At 49.8% G+C, this 22,072-nt stretch overlaps 8 protein-coding genes across 8 annotated transcripts; 3 read left to right on the top strand and 5 right to left on the bottom strand.

Moving 5' to 3' along the window:
- Nucleotides 1-106: 106 nt before the first annotated feature.
- On the bottom strand, nt 107-738 carry GIQ15_02144 (uncharacterized protein; the record flags this gene model as incomplete). The annotated part of the gene is made up of 2 exons (XM_033549561.1): nt 107-622; nt 697-738. 2 exons carry the CDS (start codon nt 736-738, stop codon nt 107-109), a joined length of 558 nt encoding a protein of 185 aa, XP_033406722.1.
- Nucleotides 739-997: 259 nt separating this feature from the next.
- GIQ15_02145 (uncharacterized protein) lies at nt 998-1,693 on the top strand (the record flags this gene model as incomplete). The annotated part of the gene is made up of 1 exon (XM_033549562.1): nt 998-1,693. The coding sequence occupies one exon, from the start codon at nt 998-1,000 to the stop codon at nt 1,691-1,693; it is 696 nt and encodes a 231-aa protein (XP_033406723.1).
- Nucleotides 1,694-2,181: 488 nt separating this feature from the next.
- GIQ15_02146 (uncharacterized protein) lies at nt 2,182-4,524 on the bottom strand (the record flags this gene model as incomplete). The annotated part of the gene is made up of 7 exons (XM_033549563.1): nt 2,182-2,381; nt 2,445-2,804; nt 3,103-3,302; nt 3,735-3,767; nt 3,819-3,986; nt 4,048-4,445; nt 4,498-4,524. 7 exons carry the CDS (start codon nt 4,522-4,524, stop codon nt 2,182-2,184), a joined length of 1,386 nt encoding a protein of 461 aa, XP_033406724.1.
- Nucleotides 4,525-4,957: 433 nt separating this feature from the next.
- On the top strand, nt 4,958-5,448 carry GIQ15_02147 (mitochondria fission 1 protein; the record flags this gene model as incomplete). The annotated part of the gene is made up of 2 exons (XM_033549564.1): nt 4,958-5,059; nt 5,119-5,448. The coding sequence occupies 2 exons, from the start codon at nt 4,958-4,960 to the stop codon at nt 5,446-5,448; spliced, it is 432 nt and encodes a 143-aa protein (XP_033406725.1).
- Nucleotides 5,449-6,297: 849 nt separating this feature from the next.
- On the top strand, nt 6,298-7,481 carry GIQ15_02148 (ring finger protein 126; the record flags this gene model as incomplete). Its single annotated transcript, XM_033549565.1, has 4 exons — nt 6,298-6,411; nt 6,475-7,013; nt 7,072-7,355; nt 7,423-7,481. 4 exons carry the CDS (start codon nt 6,298-6,300, stop codon nt 7,479-7,481), a joined length of 996 nt encoding a protein of 331 aa, XP_033406726.1.
- An 858-nt stretch (nt 7,482-8,339) lies between these two features.
- GIQ15_02149 (uncharacterized protein) lies at nt 8,340-9,897 on the bottom strand (the record flags this gene model as incomplete). The annotated part of the gene is made up of 3 exons (XM_033549566.1): nt 8,340-9,093; nt 9,153-9,744; nt 9,810-9,897. 3 exons carry the CDS (start codon nt 9,895-9,897, stop codon nt 8,340-8,342), a joined length of 1,434 nt encoding a protein of 477 aa, XP_033406727.1.
- Nucleotides 9,898-10,682: 785 nt separating this feature from the next.
- Nucleotides 10,683-15,583, bottom strand: GIQ15_02150 (GYF domain-containing protein; the record flags this gene model as incomplete). The annotated part of the gene is made up of 5 exons (XM_033549567.1): nt 10,683-11,002; nt 11,063-13,339; nt 13,395-14,871; nt 14,934-15,363; nt 15,483-15,583. 5 exons carry the CDS (start codon nt 15,581-15,583, stop codon nt 10,683-10,685), a joined length of 4,605 nt encoding a protein of 1,534 aa, XP_033406728.1.
- A 2,413-nt stretch (nt 15,584-17,996) lies between these two features.
- GIQ15_02151 (uncharacterized protein) lies at nt 17,997-21,941 on the bottom strand (the record flags this gene model as incomplete). The annotated part of the gene is made up of 10 exons (XM_033549568.1): nt 17,997-18,904; nt 18,963-19,350; nt 19,411-19,562; nt 19,625-19,728; nt 20,441-20,519; nt 20,582-20,780; nt 20,847-21,006; nt 21,068-21,104; nt 21,161-21,605; nt 21,669-21,941. 10 exons carry the CDS (start codon nt 21,939-21,941, stop codon nt 17,997-17,999), a joined length of 2,745 nt encoding a protein of 914 aa, XP_033406729.1.
- Nucleotides 21,942-22,072: the final 131 nt, after the last annotated feature.

Raw genomic sequence — 22,072 nt, forward strand, 5'->3', positions numbered from 1 at the left:
AAAGTATAGAGAAATCAGTTGTTTTAAAAGACATGGGTATCATCAAAAATTCGCAAAGAGTATCGAAACAGAACCGCTCACTAACCATTTCACGCGCCTGATCTAGTTATACTCCCCTGCTGACAGCTTCCAGCAGCCCATCAACCTTCTCGGCCAGCTTCTTCATCTGTCTCCGTTTCCGTCTGCGTACTTTTTCCGCTTCCCGTAACTCGTCCGCCAGGTGCCGTATCCTAGCTTCTTGTTCTGCTTCGCTGCTCCCGATCCCTGGAAGCACACTGATAAGATATTCAATTTGCTGTTCTTTGATGATTAAGTCCCTAGCCAGTTCTCTCTGCCGTTGGGCAAAAGTATTCGGCGAATCAGGCCGTGGTGGGAGGTCTCGCCGTTCTTCCTCCGCTCCCGGGCCTGCAGCATCACCCTGCTGCTGTTGCTGCTGCGGGGTTTGATCTTGGCCTTGTGCTTGCGCGGAAGCAGGTTGGGCACCGGGAGTGTTCGGCGACGCGTTTTTCGGTATCTTCTTTAGTTGTGGGATTGCAGTCGGTACGTTTGGTGGAGGGATGGCGGGTGAATGGTCATGATATGTTGTAAGATAGCAGAGTGTAGCATAGAATTGGGTTGCCAGCTAGATATTAAGATTAGCATCGTATTTTCTTTCATAATAATGTGCCCGATTTGCATAAGACCGTTCTATCGTACCTGATCTAGGCATGTTTGAAGCTGCGTGAGGATGTCCGCCATGTCAGAGAGCGAGCTTTCAGCTGCAGTCGCAAGACTTCAGCCGGAGAGATGAAATCGCAAGGCGAGCTATATCGAATTATCTAGAGCTGCCCGTCCCGTATATTAATATGAAGAGAGCAAGAAGGGCAGGATTAGATGTTTTGGGTGAAGCGCATCTTGTAGCTATGAAGGCGAGAGAGAAGGAGGAGAACAAAAGTTTGGGGAAGAAACTGAACCCAAAAATGCTTCAAAACGGCCAAACAAAAGCTTCATACCAACGATGATATACAGAAGAACAGCTGCACAACTCTACAGGACAAGCTCCTACAGCTCTAAACATAGCTTTGCAAGGCTCTTCTCTACCGAGAGTCCCTCGCTGCCAGTTCCACCTGCATCGCCGACGTCTCACCACCATGACCTGCAGTCATTCCTCGACTATGCAAAGAGGACATCTCTCTCTACACAAAGCACAACCTATGTAGGCACACTATACGAATACACAGTGCTACAGAGTCTACAGAAGCATTTTATCAACGCCACTCGCATCGGCGGTCGTGCAGACTCCGGCATCGATCTCGTCGGGACTTGGTCTCTACCACCCTCATCCTCAGCCCATCCGCTACGGCTACTAGTACAATGCAAGGCAGTCAAGGCGAAAGTTGGGCCAAATCTGATACGAGAGCTTGAAGGGACGTTCTCGGGGGCACCCGTTGGCTGGAGAGGCGAAGGCATATTGGGGATGCTGGTTAGTACACGGGAGGCTACAAAGGGAGTCCGAGATGCGCTCATCAAGAGTCGATACCCGTTGATATGGGTTCTAGCTGATCTGGATGGGCCTATACGGCAGTTCTTATGGAACAGGAGGGCTGCTGAGGTCGGGTTGGAAGGATTGGGGGTTGAAGTCAGGCATGGAGGCGAGGCGGATCCCATGAAGAAGACTGTTGTCTTCACATGGAACGGAGAAGAATTGGGATAAATAGCCAAAAAGAAGCCGTGGGAAGATTTGGGATATACATTACTAGACCTCGAGAGTTGGGTGCGACACGCTTCATTATATATATTCCTGCCATTCCTCGAACAAGGCATCCATACCGTCGGTCGTCATTTCATATGAGCCGCAGCTATGATACTCGTCATTAGGGGCTACCGTCATATTTGCAGCCAGATTCCCTATGCCATGAAGCAGACACACCTGGTACAGGGCTATACATGGAGATCTGATCATAAGAAATGACCCATTCCGCCTGTTTCCAACTTGGCCACCCACATCCCAATATCTGCTGTCAGGTCGCCGAAAGAGACAGCATATACTTGGCGGAAACGAAAGTGAATTGCAGGATATCCCACGGCCAGCTAATTCGTTCATCCTAGGATCATAACGTCCATACATTCTCTGTGAGGCAAACAATACGTCAACTGCGTGGGGCCTTCAAGTGAAGGACCCGGATGAATGTCGTATCCCGTTCATGTATTCCACCCTGGAGTTGGCCATCCATCTTTACCTCCACCTTTTTCCGGCCAGCCGTCAGGGACAGCAGCATATGTAGGCAGGATATATTGTTTCTCACACCGAGCGGCTGTGCATTTCAGGCCACAGAGGCCAAACGTGAAACAGTAACATTCCCCAGCAGGCGGGCAATAAACCGGTTTCTTTTGCATAATTACTATTACCATAGTTAGCATAGACGCTCAATGGGCGAGAAACCGTTAGTAAAGCAGGTACATACTGTGCCACATGTACTCCATGATTCTCCCGCTAATATCGTCTGGAAGCTCCGTCTCCATGAGCCATTTTCGAATACGTTCATAGTCAGTCTTGGGCCTCAGCATGACCTGTTCTCGCGTGGCAGCAAACTGGGATGAACATGTTGCACCCACTTCCGCTGGGACTTCGGTGCCTGGGAATATAGTCCTGAAGACCGTTGCGAATGCAAGTTCAGTCTGCTTGCGAACTATCGGGCCTTCGTCAATGGGATTCAAGGGGTGCAGTTCTACTGGACAGCCTGGGACCCAGCTGCATCTCAGAGGCGCGTAGCCTGCCTTGGAAACGGATTGGAGACGAAGTTTGCTGATAATCGAGGCCCCGTCTAGGTGGTGCAGTTAGCATTTTTTTATGTCATTTCTGTGAGTATCATATATCTAGGGGTTACATGCCATATATTGGATCGTCATTATGCCATTGATATCGTTGGCCATGCATAAAAATCATAAAGTCTGGCAGCTTGTCATAGCGATCTATGATATACCTGGGATCGGGTGTATAAATCTCAGCCCAAGTCAAATTCCTGCACCAGGACGATGCACTCTCAGTATCAGGGCGTCCTCACGTTAGATAGACCATGGCCTCTCTCCCCTTGTTCACAGGGATAGATAACCCCGATTTACTCTCCCCGTCGCCAGCGCCAACGCCGGCATCAGCGATGTAAACATTCGGAGTCCAACCAGACAATTGCTCCTGTATCCAGGATGTATTGTCGGACGTCACACTTGCGACGACCAGCTCCTTTGAAGCTGCTGCTAGCTTCTTGGAGTCCGGCTCAGGCTGATGTTGAATGCTGGATATGGCATGGCTTCCAGGCGCTGGTCTGAAGAGAAGGAAGTAGAGCGTGAAGACGACGGAGATCGATATAAAGATGAACAGATGGTTTATGCGTTGGGCCTGGCGAGGGCGATAGACAGGCATTATTTGTGTCTTTCAGGTATTATCAGAGGCGGTTCTTCATTGGAATGACGTCCTGAACATGACGACGTTGTTTCTTTGCTGTTGATGCTGATTTGTTGCGGAAGATCGCCATCTCGACTCTTAAACATGGTGATGCCAATAGTAAACACGCAGCAAATCAATACAGACCACCACCCGTATGTAGTAGGCGTAGTCATATACTTGCGGATAATGGCTGGTAGTCAAATAATATATTGATACGATGCTACTCGGGATACTAGAACTCATAAACATGCATATTCGGGTGCTAATATATAAATACAAATCTGCCTCTGAACTCCTTCAAATATCATACCGGGTATCAAAAACGAGGCCCCAACTCCATGTCCTAGGAGAAATTTAAGTGTATCCAGCTATTCCTGCGCGAGACAATCCCTACATTGCCTGCCAGAAATAATTCGCATAAAAGAACCGTGAGAATTTGGGATCGATATTCACGACGTGGACGTCTCCTTTTCGCCTGTTCCGGATAATGGCTTTGTTATAATTGCCAGCCTCGTCGGTGTCAACATCAATGCCTAGTGATCGATAGATTTTAAGCCGTAGTCTAGTCGCAACAATGATTAGTATTACAAGCCTACCATAGCAGCACGCAAAGGACACCTTACATAGTCGCATCGTCGGCCTCTCTCTCTCTTCTCGTAAGCTCGTCTCCCTCGAGGCCCTGCTCGTCTAACTCTGCTTGTCTGGCTTTCAACGCTTCCAGCTCGGCCTCTAACCGTTCACTCTCAATCTCCAGCTCGGACGCGGCCTTCGCAATCCGGAACTTTTCTGTGTCTAGCTCCACGATGGACGCGGCCTGGCGAGCGGGATCATGCGACTCGACGGTCTCCTTGTGCTGGGCGTTGAGCGTGTTTAGCTGGCGCGAGAGTTTGCGGAGGGAGTTTTCGACTTCCTGGAAGCGCAGGTCTCGAGACTGCTGGAGGGAAGAGAGAGAGTCGTTTATGCGCGAGAGAGCGGCCTTGTCTGGCTGGATGTTGAAGTTGGTTATTGTATGGTGGATGAGCTGTAGAATAGTTAGACATACATCGTGAATATATATTAGGGAGAGACATTACCGTAGCAGGATCTTCTTCGAGGAGCATCTTGGATAGCTTCTACCGCTTCTATAGCCAGTGTTTGCTGGTTGATGTTGTTGATGTTTTTGTTGTTGCAGCAACTCGAAGAAGCGCGGCTTGATCCCCGCAACGCCACAGGCAAAGCCAGCATCAAAACTTCTTCTCCGGCTTCATCTTGCACCTTTTCGTCGTTTTAAGCGGTCAACAAAAGAAGAACACTCGTTTCAGGAGCTTGCAAAGGCGTGTCTATCTTTGCGCAAACATCCGAGATAGCTTTTCCCCGTACCTATGGCTTCTCTACCTTGTAAGTGGCTATGCAAGAGAGCTTGCAGCCCCCAGGCTTCCGCATTAACAGCTTACGACTAACATGGACGGGTTTATTATTTAAAGATGCCGCGGACGCTGAAAGGTCAGTTCCATATGTCCTTGTATACAGACTCACAGACTGACGAAAACAACGATGGACAGCCCCTTGAAACCAGCAGAACTCCAGGTCCTTCGGGCACAGTACGAGAAAGAGGGCGACTACGTCGGCGTCCAGACCAAATTCAACTATGCCTGGGTATATATTACGCTCCGCCTCCTACGGTCCTTTATCGGAAGCTAACTGTTTAAACAAAGGGCTTAATAAAATCGAACGCCCGGCCTGAGCAGCAAGAAGGAACCCGACTGCTCTCTGAGATATTCAGAACAGCTCCCGAGCGGCGACGAGAATGCCTCTACTATCTTGCCCTGGGCAACTTCAAGCTGGGAAACTACGGCGAGGCCAGGAGATACAACGACCTCCTCCTAGAACACGAGCCGAATAACCTGCAGTCCGCGAGTCTGCGGACGTTGATCGATGACAAGGTCGCCAAAGAAGGGCTTGTAGGAGCTGCTATCATCGGTGGTGTCGCCGTGGCCGCGGGCCTGATCGGAGGGCTCATCATGAGGGGAGCCAGGAAGCGATGAGCGAGAGACAAGCAAGCGATGGCTTCTTTCTGGTCTACCTGTCTATTACGATGTAATATCTTTTTGAGTATCTACTTATGCCCTCTTGTATATTCTTCCCTTCTTTTTGGCGAGCATTTTTGGCTGGGCGTTCCGTTGGCTTTTTGAAGAGGCAGTTCCCCATTGTTCCTCTCTCTCTCTCTCTCTCTCTCCTCTTGGTCCAGCGTACCTGATAATGAATCTCTGACTTCACCTTCATTCTTCCTCCGACTTCGACTTTCTTCACCATAAAAAAGATGATGACTAAGCATCACCAACGTCATCTTGCTTTCCAGCTTCCTCGCGCAAAGGAAGAAGTTGAACAACAAGCAAAGAAAAGAAAAGAAAAGAAAGAGCAGATGGGCGAGCGAAGCTTCGCGAAAGCCCAGGACCCTCTGCAGCCTTGTCGATAGATACTTTTCTCTCCCGCGGTCAACTGGATGTTTGTCTAGCGCATCAAACTCCCGCCTGGCCACCGAGCCCAGCGACAACTAAGGAACAGCCCCCAGCTCAACTTATCTCCGACACCGTTGACAGCAATAATACTCCCATACGTACCTACAAGCCGGACGAGTTTCTCCGCCACTGGCTGCACGAACAAACCCCCCTCGTTCGCGATATCGTTACAAACTTCTGGACCACAAAGTCGCGGGGCCGTCTTTTATTTACCTGCAGCGCCTGCCCCGCCGAGCATCGTTCATTCATTATTATGTTTTCATTGTCCGACAGTCAAAGATATAAATATTGATCCTTCAACAAGCGCATTTAAAAAAGAGGGACTCGTTCCCAAACCTCTCATCGTCTCCCGGCTGTTCTTAACCCTCTGCAAACATGGCCGAACGGGTGACGGGTGACCAAGTCTTCTGCCACGAGTGCGAACACCAATGGCCTAGGAGCGAGCATGGGCTCACCTGCCCATACTGTCAGTCGGAGTTTGTCGAAATAGTAAGTATTTTATATCAAGATGCGCTCCGGGCTGAACACTCCAGCTAATAATTCATACAATAGCTTGAGGAGGATAACGAACAGAGCGAAGATACCCACTCCGAACCCCGACTTCAACAGCAACAGCAGCAGCAGCAGCAGCAGCAACCGTATAACCCTGGCCCGACCATGTTCTCTGGCTTCAACAATTTTTTACCCAATCACCAAACGTTCCACGAAAACAACGCAAATGGGCACGTCACCCGCCATCACTACCACTCCAACGATGGTAGATTTCAATTTACAAGTACCACTATTCGGTCTCCAAGAAGCGGAGGAGGTATCAGACTGGCGATGAACGGAAATGCAGGACATCCAGGTGCCGCCGAAGACCCCCTTGTACCCATATTTCGCAACTTCAACGCCATCCTACAAGGCATAGCAGAAACACAGCCCAACAGAGGTGGAATACCGCCCGGCTATGGATATCAAAACCAAAACCAGCCACGCAATAATAACTATCGAGACACGGACCCCCCAGAGATATTAGGTGGAGGGCTATGGCCACAGGATGCAAATCACCCACAGGGGAACAACCCCCAGCCACTGCATAACTTCAACGAGTGAGTAGCTCTCTAGCATTATCTTCTATTTTATTGCGATATTCTAATACCTCTATAGTATTCTAGGTTTCTTACAGGGCGCTCCTCCCCCAGCTTACAATGGCGGTGGATTTGTATTAGGCAACCCTCTCGCCGTCATCGCCCAGGCTCTCGGGATGCACCGACATGGTGACGCCGTCTATTCCCAAGAAGAACTAGACCGCGTAATATCTGAACTTGTGGACCAGAACATGAATGGTGGTGCACCCGCTCCAGCCTCTGACGATGCCATTCGAGCTCTACCAAAGAAGAAAGTCGATAAAGCTATGCTAGGCAGTGAGGGCAAGGCTGAATGCTCCATATGTATGGATAGCGTTGATTTAGGCACAGAAGTTACCATGCTGCCATGCAACCACTGGTTTCACGATAGCTGCATTTCAGCGTGGTTGCATGAGCATGATACATGCCCACATTGTCGACAGGGAATAATGGCAGCACATCAACAGACGCAACAGCAGCAAAATCAAGGCCTGCCAGGTTCTGCAGCTGGCCCACCTGGTAGCGCTGGAAATCCGTTTATTATTCCCTCAAGCCCTCCATCAGAACAACCGCCTAACATCCCCAATAATACCCGACCGCAGGAAGGAAACCAACAACCGTCAGAGCGGTCAGCACCCGAATCTCACAGTACAAATACTGGAAGTGACTCACCGCAGCCTGGCGGTTTAGCTGGGTGGATGAGATATCATTTTGGAGGAGGCAGTAGTACCTAGTACATACATACCGCAACCCCAAACGTTTCTCGACATCTACATCGAACGTCTTACTTACTCCAAACGTCCGAGAAGCCTTTTCACGAATTCAACGCCCCATTTTTCTTTTTTTTTCTCAACTGCATAAAAACTCGGACTTGGTTTGGGGTTATAGGTGACGGGCTGGAGCCTTTGATTTCATTTTATTGATTTGGATCTTATTAGCTCTTGGGCATTATGGGGCGACGCAGGCGTTTTATTCTTTTTGCCCCATCTGCCTTCACTTGTATTCCGTTTTATTCTAGTGGCGGCGTTCCTTTTTTGATGTCCCCTTTTTAAAGATAGCGAACGTAATCATTTGGTCTTCCTCATATACATTTTAATGTCCTTTTCCCCTGATCTAATAACTAAAATGGCCTTGTATCGTCAAAGATAAGTAAACAGTATTTCATTCGATGTGACTGGGTACTCATTGCGTATACATGCAGCCATGTCCATTTGCATGACATTATGAAGCTACATTATTGCTATTTCATGGATCCAAAGTCCTCCCTCCCAAAAGACACCTTCAGGGAAATCTACAAGTTACAATTCCCTAATTCTTTATATCCAAGGCAGCCATAGCATCCTCGACAGCCAGCCTCTCGAACAGTCCCTTAAAGACGCCAGCCAACCACTCGAAATCACTCACCTCTAGGTAAATCTGTGCACTAAGTCTAGTCCAAATTGAGCCAGCATGCACATAGCAAGGAGACATCGTATGATGCTTCTGAATCAGTTGACGCTCCATCCATCGGCATGTAGATGTTGCATCACTGGCCTTCACGACAAGCCATTCGGGCCGTGATAGCTTACCCAGAGTAGCCTTCTGGTCGTCTACAAGGGTAATTGGCAATCGTACATTTGCAAATGCACATTTACGGAACTCGCTCTCCTTTTCTTTGGCTGGGTCGAATGCGCCAGACGAGCAGAATTCACCCAGAACATCCGTTCCAAACATCTGGGCCACACGATTTCCAGCCTCAAAGGCTAGGTTGTTGCAGTAGTTCATGATCTTCTCTTCACCGCCGCATACTTCCTTGCGGTACTTGACGGATTCAGGAACACAGAGGAACGGGATGTCATCGTTTGTGCCGGTCCATTCGAATTGGAGTTCAAAGTTCGATTGGTTGCAGAGGATGTCGAATGGTTGGGAGTAAGGGTCATCTTGCTCACCCTCTTCGGAGCCGGTTTTCAGAACTCCAGGAACGGGGAGAAAACCATGGGATGTTGGCATGGTGGTGCGAATGAGATGTTGGTTGCGCATCGGGACGTAGAATACTGCACATCCACGAGGGGTGAAGAGCCATCTTAAGGGAATGATTAGCATCAGTTATGATAGGAGGGTGCTCTGAGATGATAAACGTACTTGTGACAGTTACTGACAAAAAAGTCCGGGTCTATTTTGGTTAAATCGAGAGGAATCTGTCCGACACCATGTGCACCATCGATGCAGCTCATGATCCCTTCTTTCTTGCATATCTCCGTGAGTCTCTCGAAGGGCAGCCTGACTCCAGGTTGACTGACAACGGTATCAAACACGGCGACCTTGACGTTCAGCCCTTCGCCCCTTGCCTTATGTATAACCGTCAAGAACTTCTCCACCATCTGATCATGCGTGATAGGGAACTCATATTTGACCTTGCGTCCGCGGACTGGGGTTGTCTCTGCCAGTGATGCAATGGTCTTCTCAACCGCTCCATATACAGTAGAGAAGTAGACAATGATATCCCCTGGCTGGTAGACAAGATTACGTAGCGCAGTATTAACGCCTGTTGTAGCGTTCTTGACAAATACGATCGTGTTCGTAGGAGCATTGAGCATGGTACCTAACGCTTTGCGGGACTCGAGAAGATAGTGTGCCAGATCATAGCGGAGGAATTGATCAGGGCTACCCTCAAACTTGTCCTGGATTTCGCGGAACCTGTTCAACACGGCGATCGGATATGTACCGAACGAACCTGAAGGATATCAATCAGCATTGGCTCATTTTATATAAGGGGGATAATGTCGTTTGTCTCTTTACCATGGTTAAGATTCCTGAAGGTCGGTTCCAATGGAAACTCTTTGAGAAGGGAATTGCCGAAGGAGGCAGCAGGCTGATATGAACCCATGCTGGATGGAATATTAAACACCGTAACTAATGATAACTATCCAGCTGTGTAGCTCTTTCAATTTGCACAGGTCAGGACGAGATATCCAAGCCTTTATATAGACAGCCCTCTATAAAAAAATAATAATCTCCTCTGTGACTCGAATATACGGGAGACAAAGCGAAAGTTGCTCCCCGCCATGTTTAGTTCACCTCGGCGCAATTCTGGGTTAACTCTATACATTGCATTACATAACGTCAACGGCCCGAAGAGGCAAAGAGTACGAAGGCCCGGGAGGTTTATCCATAGCTGGGGTGAAGCTAAGCTTGCCATCGGTCGATCGTGGGCCGACGCTGTTGGTGATGTTGCTGATGGTGATGGCATATCCGATTCGATCGATCGATGCCAGGTATTATGCAGGGTGTCAGCAGATTCCAAGAGATGCCATGTCATACATAGGGCGTGTTCGCTAAAGTAACGGGTGTCACAGCGGGAGAAAGGAATGGCGGAGATCGAATCAAGATTGGAAAGCCTAGCTAGTATGGTTTCATAGAGTACACAAGACATAGACGCAAAAGGCAGACGAAAATATCAGGGCAGAGAGGCGGGATAGCAAGCTATGAAATACAGGGAGGAAGAATATGATATGCTCTGTATGGAAACGCCGTCTATCCAATTCTTCCCTTTTTTGGAACCATCTTGCCATATCGTATCATTGTCACGCACGCAAGCAAACATTTGGAATTAAAATAGCAAAGGACCACACCCTGTCAAGTAATCATTTAAGAGATTGGCGTAGATGGCATTCACCGCTTGCCCTTCTTCTTAGACACCACCTTGAAGGCAGCATTGCTGGCTGTCGTGTCTTCACGACTAGCAGCCGCGTTCCCCTTCTTGGCGACCTCGTTCCAGCCGTCGGATGCATTCTTGGATTCAGCTGGTGACCCGAAGGCGCCTGCTCCGGAAGAAGCAGGGTCAACGATGCCCTTATCTGCCAGCTTACGGCGTCTGATGAATTCTTCGGCGAAGCGGCGGCCATCAAGGGTTTGGGAGTTGGCATAGACGGAGTCTGAGATGATTTCCGACTCTGGGGGTAGGAAGAGGAGCTGTTGTACAAAGTCGTCCACTGTGTAGATATGTTAGATTTACGTAGCACAAGGCTGGTAGAATGTGGTTCTTGACTTACCATTAATAGAACTATTAAGTCCCTTCTCCAGGGCTAGTTTCGCCCATTTCGCCAGCTCTTCGGCTGGACGATTGGCCGAAGCAGCTGCGGAATTACCAATGCTTACGGTTCGAGACATGATGGATTTGGGCTTCGTAGCTGGCGTCGGGCTGGGGGTCAAACCAGGGACGTTTCTTGAGTTGACAGCAGTAGTAACAGGCAATGCCTTGGCCTTGCCGCTAGCTCCCACGGTAGTCCAGGCGCCGCTCGCAGCAGCAGGTGATGCGGGCTGCTGGGCAGTCATTTTGCTAGCAAGCTCAGCATAGCGCTTTCCAGCTGCAGTTCCCAAGGAGTTAGCAGCAGATGCAGCGGCAGCGGCCGCGGCAGCAGTACGCTGTTTACGGGCTTCCTCCTCCTTCTGGATCTGCGCCAGTGTCTTCTTTGGCGCGGTAGTGGTGGGGGTTGCCTGGTTCTTACCGCCTACCGATTTCGACCATGCTGAAGCTGCATCTGTTGTTGGGGTGGACGCAGATCCGCTTCGGGCCCAGTTGGCGGTTGACGGGAGGCCCGGCGCAGGGGCAGGCGGTGGATTGGCGCGCTCCTGTTCGGCTATGGCTCGGCGTGTGGCGGCAGCAAGTTCTTCTAGCTTTGCAGCCTTACGAGCTTCAGCTTCTTGAATTTCACGAAGAGAGGGCCCTTTGGCGGCTTCAGAGTGTTCCTTGGCCCATGGTGCGACAGATGTGGCATGTACTTCATTAGGGGTTTGGGTCTCGGAACGGGTCTCCGCTGCAAGGTTGTCTGCTACGTGCTGGCGGTTGCGCTGTGCAGCTGGAGCTGGAAGTGGTGACTGTGAAGGTGGTGGTGGGAATGGCTGTGGCAGCCCATTATCGATCTTTGCCCATGGAGATTCAACTTCCGCTGGGGGAGCCTGAATGTTAAACTGCTGCTGCTGCTGTTGTTGTTGGTGAAGCCGTTGTGCCGAAGCAGCATTTTGCACCTTTTGAGTTAGGGTAAGTTCCTGCTCATCACCTTGATTGAAGTGGTTCTGGTCGTTTGGGACAGGAGATTCTTCTTGTGATCGTTGTTCCTGGTTAGCTTCTCGGTGGCTGCTCGGCTCCTCGGTGCGTCGAACAGGGATGTCCTCATCGGCAATTCTGAGAGCATGAAATTGACGAACCCGCTCATCTCTCGCTTGCTGGTCAAAGATAGACTCAGGATGGGCTTTGGTAAAGTTCTCCTGCTCCTGCTGAAGACGGCTGCGGTCCTGCAACATGGTGGAAACAGCCTGGTTGTGCGCTTGGTTCTCTTGGTGTCCTGGTGGGAAAGAACCAGCATTATTGAACCCAAATTGACCCGCTCCCCTATTGACGTTTATCCTATCCATCAAGATAGGCATTTCATCGTGGCCAACGCCGAATTCCGGTGCTCCGGCCTGGGAGCCTGGAGGTCCAGTGTTCTGTCTCATAGGGCCCTCGAAGAAAGCAGGCACGGAATGAGGTGGTTGGATAGGGCCTTGCATCGGTGTAGGCTGGAAAGCTGCAGGTGAAGTGATGCTACCGAAGCTAGGCTGACTCTGGAGACTATGGGCGCTAGAATGATGCTGCAGCTGTTGCGGGTTGATAGGATGAGCAGGGCCCTGGATCTGTTGCATCTTCATTAACGCCTGTTGCTGTGCAAGGTGTTCCTTCTGCCTCGCCATGAGGTATTGTTCTTCCTGCTTTCGGCGCTCCAATGCATTCTGCTGCTCAGCCGTAAGAGTAGTGCCGAAGCTAGGGAAGCTGCTTGCGAACGGGGGCTGAACAGCTCCGGCCTGTGACGGTGGTGCTGCCCCCCATGGTCCTGGCTGGCTCATTGGCGCACCGTGAGGGACACCAATTTGCGGAACTAGGAACGGTTCGCGGGAGTTGCCGATACGTCGAACAAGTTGAGCGAGAGGCTCATACTCTACATCTTCAAGTTTCTTGACTTGTAGTTCCGCAGTGAAGAAACCGGCTTTGAACCAATCGTGCATTTCTAAACCAGACCAGGGTCCTTGAGTGTTACCCTGTGGGTCACGGTAGATCCAGCGCATACGATCAGGCATAACCATCTGTCGCTGTTGCGCGGGAGGGAGCTGGCTGGATGAAGAACCGCCGAATTGGCCTGCGTTCTGGCTCTGAGGCATATTCCCGTCCAAGAGTGATTGGGCCGAAGGGTTGGTGACTGCTCCACCGCCAGAAGTACCTACAGGGGTGTGAGACGTAGTTGACGTTGGATGGGTTAACATTGCACTAGATTTATCATGAGACATAAAGGGATCTATCAAGATGTTAGACTCGTGTCAATCTTCATATAGCAATATAGATGTATTTACCTTGTGGTTTTCCAGGCTCTTCGTTTGAGTGTGACTGCTCATTGCGCATTTGGTCCTGCATGGCAGGCGGGAAGAGAGAGCCCAATTTACTGGGACGTGAGGTAGCTCCCATATTTGAGAGGCTGGTTTGCGAACCAAAGATGCCAGCTCCTCCCAGACCAGATGCGCCAGGCGATTGTAAGTCAGACATTGGTCCGAATATTGGATCACCAAAACCAAACGCAGGTCTCTCTCGAGTTGGCGTGCCTGTGGCGCTACTTGTCGGCCATCCGCCGGAGTTCCCGAGAGAACCTAAGCCGCCCAATCCTCCCAAGCTGGGGAACCCACGATTGGCGCCTACGCTCGATGTCTGACTGCGATCAGCGGCAGGAATATCGGAAATGATTCCTGAGCGAGACATGGCGCTGAACGAGCCATGGCCTGAATCGTCGCGCAGATCGCTGATGTTAGGCAGACGAGCGTGTTGCTGGATATCAGAGCCTTCATTATCGGGATCTCCAAGACCGACGTCGTTGTTTCGATCGCCACGCGGACTCTGGTAAGGGTTAGTATGCGTTGGGCTCATGGGTTCATGGTGCGTATGGTTAGGGGGTTGAGATGACGCAACTAGATCACGTAGAGCGGATGTGCCTCCCGGCATCCCGAACGAGGAGAGACCGAACTGATCGATCCCTCCTATCCCGGACGTGCCTATCTCCTGGCCTCCAAGTGCAGCACTTCCACTACGGCGTTCATCGACAAAGGGATTAGTTTCGCTACGAGACGGGCGGTTCCTAAAGGCTTCCTCGGTCGTTTCCCTGGGCATGTCGTCCTCAGTTTCGGCAAGCCGGTCAAGACCAATTGCAGACGACTTGTCCTTGTTGCTACCGGACATGTCTTCGGAGCTGCCCTTGGAGAGTAGATTTTTAAACCGACTTTCACCGCGTAAGCTTCCAAAGCCCGGTTTCTTTTCCGTAGCGCTCTGCGGTGCAACGCTGCCCATGGCGAAATTTCCAAAGGCTCCAACTCCCATTGAACCGAACGCCGAGCCCTGATTTGACGACCATGGAGAATTGGAGCCAAGGGCACCCGCGCTGACGGGGTTCGTAGCACTTCGTTTAAGAGAGCCGAATGGCGAGCTAATGTCGAATGAGGGGTCCCGTTCGGCAAAGCTCTTCTCCTTCTCCTCCCATTTGGAGTCAACGGCGGATTCCTTAATGTCGGTTTTCCGGCGTAGGATGGACGGAGGCGGAGTCGCAACGTTTGATTCATCGCGGAAGAAGCGGGAACTGGTAGGTGACAGCGGATTCCCCGAGTCACCGGTCCCCCGCCTCCGAGGGACGGTGCGTGTGGAGGCCGGTGAAGTTGAATTAAATGCATTCATATGACCATGAGAGACCGACAATTTGCGGCCAAGCGTACTGCCGGTCGAAGCTCCATCCTTGTTGGTATTTTGGGGTGGAGGTTTGAGAGGTGAGTTGACGGAGGTAGAAAACAGCTATGACCACTTATCAGCACAGAGTCCTTTTTTTTTGAGATCCAAAAGAGAGTCACACGCACTTCTTTCTCCTCCTCGTTCATATCCATTAAGCCTAGTGGTTCGCTTTGGCCTTTATGATCCCAGCAGACTTCCGGGCCTGCGGCATTATAGTCTTTGGAGTCGTCCTGCTTGCCCCAACTTCCGTTGGTTGGTGGGCGTTCACTGCGAGGGTTCCAGTCGCCCATAAAATATCCAGAAATCGACTTCCCCCAGTCCTTTGATCCCCGCTGGTTTTTATAAAGACTGAGTAGCTGCTCCTTGGAATAGCTACTGTCCCCGTTACGCGACGATTGATAATTGGAGCTGAGGTGGGGTGGGATATACGCAGCACTGGTAGGATTGGAGGTGTTGGCCACGGCCGCCGGCGCGTTCTCTCGGCTGTGGGAAGGATTGGTGGCAACAGAAGGGCGGCGGAACGTCTGTGTAGCTCCGTTCATGCGATTTCGAGACCTATATAAAAATAGTCAGCCTGGACCTAGAAACCGGTCTTTCTCCACGACGACGGCCGGTACGGACAGCCCGATCAACGAGGCAGGTCTCCTGGACCAGAGAGCACGGAGGATCCCTACCATTCACCGCTATTCATGACCTCTCTCCTCGACCCAGCGGCCGATTCTTGTGTGTTTCCAGCAGCCGCGGAGGCAAACGTAGATGGCAGAGGCGAAGACATGGTGTGGTCGATAAGCTGGAGAGGCTGATCAGCAACCGTGAGAACAGGAAAGAGACGAAAATAAGATCAAGGGTGGCCGTGTCGTCTTCACTTTTCGGTACACGGTGGTGAAGAAAACTTGGACACACGACAAACTTGCTTACCACAGCGGACTTGGAGTCAGGCGCGCCAGAAAGAAAAAAGTGAGCAGGAGAGGAAGGGCGAGAGGTGACGATATCGAGGGCTTGGACGGTGCGAGACGGAGTGGTGAGAAGTCGCTAAAGATCGAGCAGCAAAGATCAAAGGACGGCGATCGATGAAGAAGGTCCTGAAGAAGTTCCTGCAACCTGACGGGCTCGCGGAGGCTGGAGTGGGAAAAGGGAAAAAACCGAGAAGGCGCAGGACAAATCACGGGACAGCGTGGCAATACTTGTCTCAGGGTGGAAGTGGTCACGTGTGGGAGACCGGACAGTAGAAGAAACTTAGCACCACGGGGATCCCTAAGTCCACGCACCATCTTTAAACGAGGCAAAAGTCGAGTTTGACGTTCAACTTCACAGTCTTGCTTGATAGACTCTTGATAGAGCCAACTATGGATGATTACGACATCTAGTGTTCGAGGCTCGTCTGGTTACTTGTCTGGTACACTTGTCCGGTATACTCTGGCAGACTACGAGCAGCAAAGACAGTCTGTGGCCGGCATACAAGACACGTATAGACCCCTGACGGTAGCTCGCTTCTACTCCACAAGCGAGTCAACAGTGCTAATATCGTGTTGAAGACAGACATCGCCGTTTCACTGTGGAAGTCTAACGGAGAACGCCGTTTCACCGGCAAAGAAGCTCTATCGGAGCGTTGGTGGCGGTCTCTGGATGGCGGTACAGAGCATATACTCTCCAGTAGGAGGTATGCGGGTTCCCAGTTATCCTATAGAATAGCCGTCAAGTGCCAGCTTCGGCCCAGAAGCTGGTATCAACGTCATCACTTCTTGTCTGGGTACGAGCCGGACCAGGCGACGATTCGAGCTTAACCGTTCGTCTCTCCGGGCTTTCCAGAGAGATACAGAGTACTTAGCTGTGGCGATGTTTGCATCGAAAGTGTTTGCTAACCGTCAGATATTTCGGGGACTCAGTCTAATTGTTGCCCGACTGCATCAAACAGCAGGACATTCTCTCGATAAGCCCTGTGACCGATGGAATGCTGCACGGCAAGCAAACATGCTCTTCCTGTACATCTGTGGCATCGTTGCAGCTATGCTGTTGCATATAAATATGGAGTATTTCTTCAGCAGATCCTCCTAGGCCTATTCACCTTTGGCTACTTAGATATAGCCATGATTAGCTCTTTAGATATCTGAAGGATAATACATATCCGGATCATATCTATGATGCCTTCATTCCCACTCAGGCGTCAAGGCGGCAACCACAGAGGACCCCTAGATAGCTCGGGCATCCAACCTGGCCGAACTATGGCCTCGGTGGTTGGTCGGCGTCGTTTCCCATACATTCACGCACCCGGCCCTGGATTCAGGAGTGCAGAACATCTCATCAGACAGTCACCACATGCAATACAAGCTAGTGCACCTGCTCACGAACAAGTTCACCCTATACAGACCCATCACAGTTTATTTTACGGGGCCCCGAACCGCCACCATCACCAGCAAGTCCAACCGCGCGCTCAGGGTCGTGTTTATTCTCACCAGCTTGCGCCCCAGGAAGAGGTGCTAGTAGTTCCCCCACGACGTAGCGCTTTTGATGGTGGCCATAGAAGCTACCAGCCTACTTACATGTCTGCACCAATGTGTGGCCACCGTCGCTATGCCCAACCTAGAGAACTCATCAACTTACCAACGGGGCTCCCCATATCTATACACCCTCGACCTCCCGATGCTAGACATCATGGCCGCTCCTGTCCTCGTCATCACAGACGAAGGCACTTTCTCGATGGCGAGCCAGATATAGTCCATGACAGGGATCATGGAGAACTGCATGACGAATCAGACTGGTCATCCGATGACGAGTCCCTATTAGGTGTCCCTTCTTTCCTCAGGGAAGAACATGATCGCAGACGACGAAGATGGAAAGGGCGAAGACGAGATCGTTCACTTGATGATTCATCCTCTCTTGAGTTTCCTATTGTCTTTGATGACGAGTATGATGATCCGCGGCTGTTAGATCGCTATTGGGATGACTCGCACTCTTTTGTTAGAAAACGGCCTGAGGATATGCATTGGTGGTTTGGCAGTTATGATGGTTGACTCTCGATCGCTGTTCGAGCCACGCATTCACTCCTCTATGTAACGATATGCCCATCATCCTATAGCAGATGAATAGCATGGCGTTGAATAATTAACACCTGGATATGGTGTCTGGTACTTCCCAGAAATTTAGGGCCCCACATTTATATCTCAAACACGGCTAGAATACTGCATATATTACATTTCTCCATCCTGGTAGGGCCATATGCGTTTATATAGCTCCTTGTCAGTCTCGTTATCCGCACTTTCGAAGAAGGCATCTCTGCGCTCCGCGACCGCCGCCTTCACTCGCTCGAAATCAGCTGGATGCACCATTCCATCTGGCGGTAGTCCCCACCCATCTCGAAAGAGGGTCAGTATTTCGGCGACGCTGCTCGAAATCTCTTCTTCAGCGGAGCGTAGTTCCAATTCTCGTTTACCGATGGTTACGGGACATGTACCGGATTCTGGACAAAGATCCTGCCACCGCTCCACGATGGAATTCAGTGCACGCCGGAGGAAAAAGACAGCTTGATCTTCCCATACGTTCACGACGAGCCGGGAAGGATCTATTCGGACGTCAAGATTCCTGAGCTGAAGCGCGGCTAAATGGCTTGGGTTTTTTGCCCCTGTTTCAACCTCGTAATACCTATGGCAGGTCATGCTCTTTCGATCATTCTCAAACTTTTCCTTCTCTTCCTGGTCTAAGCTGTCATAGTTATCAGGGAGCGCTAGGGTCCAGTCATGGGGTACGCCGCCAGGATGCTCAAACATCCTTGGAATGCCACATTGATAGTAGAAGGGCATAACGGTAGCAGACTGCCAATCAATTATGCGCGTTATTTTGTTCAATTCGGGGTCAATGAATACATTGTCAAGATGCAGGTCAGGATGCCAAAGCGTTGGCGAATGTGTATCATCCACCTCCACTGGTGGAATCATAGCGGGAGATAACTTAAGATATCGATTCAAAAGTTCCAGAAGCTCGTCTGGAGACTGAGGTTCCGTAGATGACCGGTGGTAATTCATGCGAGGACGGGCATGTTTTTTAGTGAATAGGATTTCGTTCTTCGCCATAGCTTCTACAAATTCTAGCGGCCCGTCGACTGCATGTCTTAGTAAGAGTGAGATTGATTTTAGGGTCTTCGGGGAGCGCAGCCTTACATGGTCCACGGTTCATGTTCATGCTAGCCCTATCTCCACGCCACATATTACTTGACACGAGTGGTCCCAATGTAAAGCGCTCGAGTATTGAAGTAGGCAAGGATGAGCCGGTTGCCAGAATTCCATTGCTGCATAAATCGTCTGGGACATCCCCCTTGAAGTAGATGCAACCGCTTTTTGAAAACTTCGTAGATGCAAGCTGCTGTTCTATCTGCACAATCTGTTTTATTATTTCAAGCCTGCGCATCATCGGCCATTGGTACCAAAGCATTCCCAGTGGCTTTCCTGGTGCTTTTTCTTCCAAAATATACTCCGCCCCAACGGGATTACTCCGATCAGCAGACCAGGCAATGATGCGAGGAGTAGGAATTTTCAGAATATCACGCAGCTATTGAAACTGTCTATTAGATATCAGTCCCCAGGTATATTGTATCGCAAAAGTACCTACGAACTCTCGAGTCGCTACTTCAGATGCCGTTGTATAATAAGCAGGACCAGCGACTGGATTTGGAAGCTTTGCGATGACTTCTATGCCATTATCCATGGTCAGAATAAAGACCTTATTGTTTAGCCCTTCGCGGCATTCGAAGACGTTAGTACCTGGATAATGAATTAGCAGAGGTGTACCAGGTAGTAGGTAGTAAGTAACTTGGGGGCGGTACAATATCGAGCACCTTCGCCAGAGACTGCAGTAACGGCAGCTTTCAGAAGCTGTTGAGGATCAAATTTGAGATATCCCAACGATAGGTGTAAAGATTCGTTATATCTACACCGAGTCAGTGAAAGTGTCATAGGCCACGACGGGGCACCTCAAAACATGCATCCAGCGGTTCCTAGTATACTTAAACAGTTCCTCTTCTGAAATATCCTCCACTACAAATATAAGCATCATAGTAGGTGTGGAGATACGGAGCACATACAGGCTCCGTTAGGGCCTTCTCTAGTAAGACGAGGCATCTTCGTTCCATGATAAGCTCGCTGGATGGATATCCAACCTAACGGTAAGGTTGTTGTGATGACTCGCGACCAGGCACAGCGATGAGACAAAGTATGCTTGAGTAATCGATGATATAAAGAGTATGTTCGGGATATTAAAGGCATCACCACTTGGGGACATTGGAATAATTAGCATTTAAAGCAAATTATATCAAGAGACGAGTACGCTTGCTCTTATATTCAACGAAGTTGGTGTAGTTGACGGTGGTCAAAGAAAGGGACAAGTGTCTGTCCAATAGGAACGAACCCATGGCTATTTTGAACCTGTCCTTCCCAACCAATTCCTCCTACGATTACTATATATTTTACTAGAATTATATACCAATAGTGGCCCCGAATAATATCCGAAAACGATACCGAAATTAGAAACCAAGGTTGATGTATCAACTATGACCAAATAAGAGCTGTTTATCACAGGATTATGGAGCCGGAGTATACTTAAGAGTTGGCCAGCTCCTCCCACTCGACACAATTGAGCTTACTGGTCAATTTCCTTAGACCATTCACCAATCATCATTGGTGTAGGCTCCGTGGTGTAAATGGATTTACGGTACTCATCCACTACGAAAGTAAGTGGTTAGTGATGAATTGTTTATGCAGAATTAAGGGCACAGTATAATTACCATGTTTTCCTAGTTCATTCCAGCTGTCGACTACTTTTTGTATCTGCTCCTTCGTATACGTGATATCGGGAATCTCGTTCGATTTGACTGAGGCATAGAGATGTTGGAGGTCGCTGTCTATCTTCTTCCAGCAAGCCTCTAAGGCTTTTAGGAGCTCAATAACAGGCCCAACGTAACCCTTGAAGGCGTCGGCTTCTCCCTAAAAGAAATATTAGTTAGGTTTACGCAAGTAAAACCAGAAAGTGACATATCTCTTGGGACTTACGCTCAATCGCTGAACATCGGCACCGACCATGAGACCGCATTTCAATGCCCCGTCATACGGCTTTAGCTCTCCCTCGATCGCTTCAATGATGTTTTTAATGGATAAAGCTTGAGGGCCATATGCTGACAACTTTGTGGATGGAAGGACACCAAATAAGGTACTGGGCTTATTAGCTATCTACACCAAAAGAGCGAAGAATAGGAAATATCAAGTCCACTCACCACACTGCGTACAATGGGATTGTAGCGGCAATCGCATCTATATGAACGTATATTAGAGATCCGTGTGCATGTACGCCATTCAAATAAACATACTGTAAGTGTACTCCTCTCCCTGGTGCGACAAAACCTGCTGGAGGGACTCGACCGTGAGTTCTAGATGTCTTTGTTCCGGCGGGTCCAGTAATTTTTTCATGGCAGCTAAGTTTCCGTGCAATGCCTCCTGATGCTTCTGAACGATGGATCCGAAGTCATTGATTCCCTTTGAAACTTTACCATATCCGGACTCTTGCTGGGCAGTATGCTTGACCAACATCTCCGCGAATTCTTGAATACTCGCCTTTGCTTCTGCCATCGCAGCTTGATCTGGGGGAGACTTATGTTTCGCAGTATGGTAATCGTTAATTGACTGCATCAGGTTGCCATAGTATGAACTGGTAGTAGTGCCGCCGGCAAGCTTTGTGAAATTGTAGATATCATCAGAGCATTGGATCAAGGCTTTCCAGGCCCCATCTCGGAAACCCTTGTTGGCTGATTGGATCTATATAGCTTGTAAGTGTCCATTCTATTTCCCTTTCGATATAGTGCATAGACCATTACATACCGATTCATAGGTTTTGACCAGATTATTAACCTCGGATGCAACAGCAGGGGCTTTGGAAAGATCAATACCCATTCGTTTGGCATAGTCTTCAGGGGTTATGGCGAGGAAGCAGCCGGTCCAGACATATTTCATGAAGGAAAACAACTGAGGGCTAAAATGCGCAAACACCTGACGTTCTTTCAGCTTGCCGTTCCATCTGCCCTTGACGGCCACCATGAAGGCCGGGTTCGGGGACCAGATGTCGTCCAAAGCGGACCCAGGTTTAGAAGCCATGTTCCTAGATCGAGGTGAAGTTATATTAGTGCAAAGAAACAAACGGTAGAGGAGTGAGGGAGATGAGTCCACCCCATTTATGCTCTGATTTCTGGCCGTGGGCAAGGAGTCACTTCTGTCGACCACGTCAA

The sequence above is a fragment of the Arthroderma uncinatum genome, assembly GCF_011692745.1.
Source record: "Arthroderma uncinatum strain CBS 119779 chromosome Unknown scaffold2, whole genome shotgun sequence".
Classification (NCBI taxonomy): Eukaryota; Fungi; Ascomycota; class Eurotiomycetes; order Onygenales; family Arthrodermataceae; genus Arthroderma; species Arthroderma uncinatum.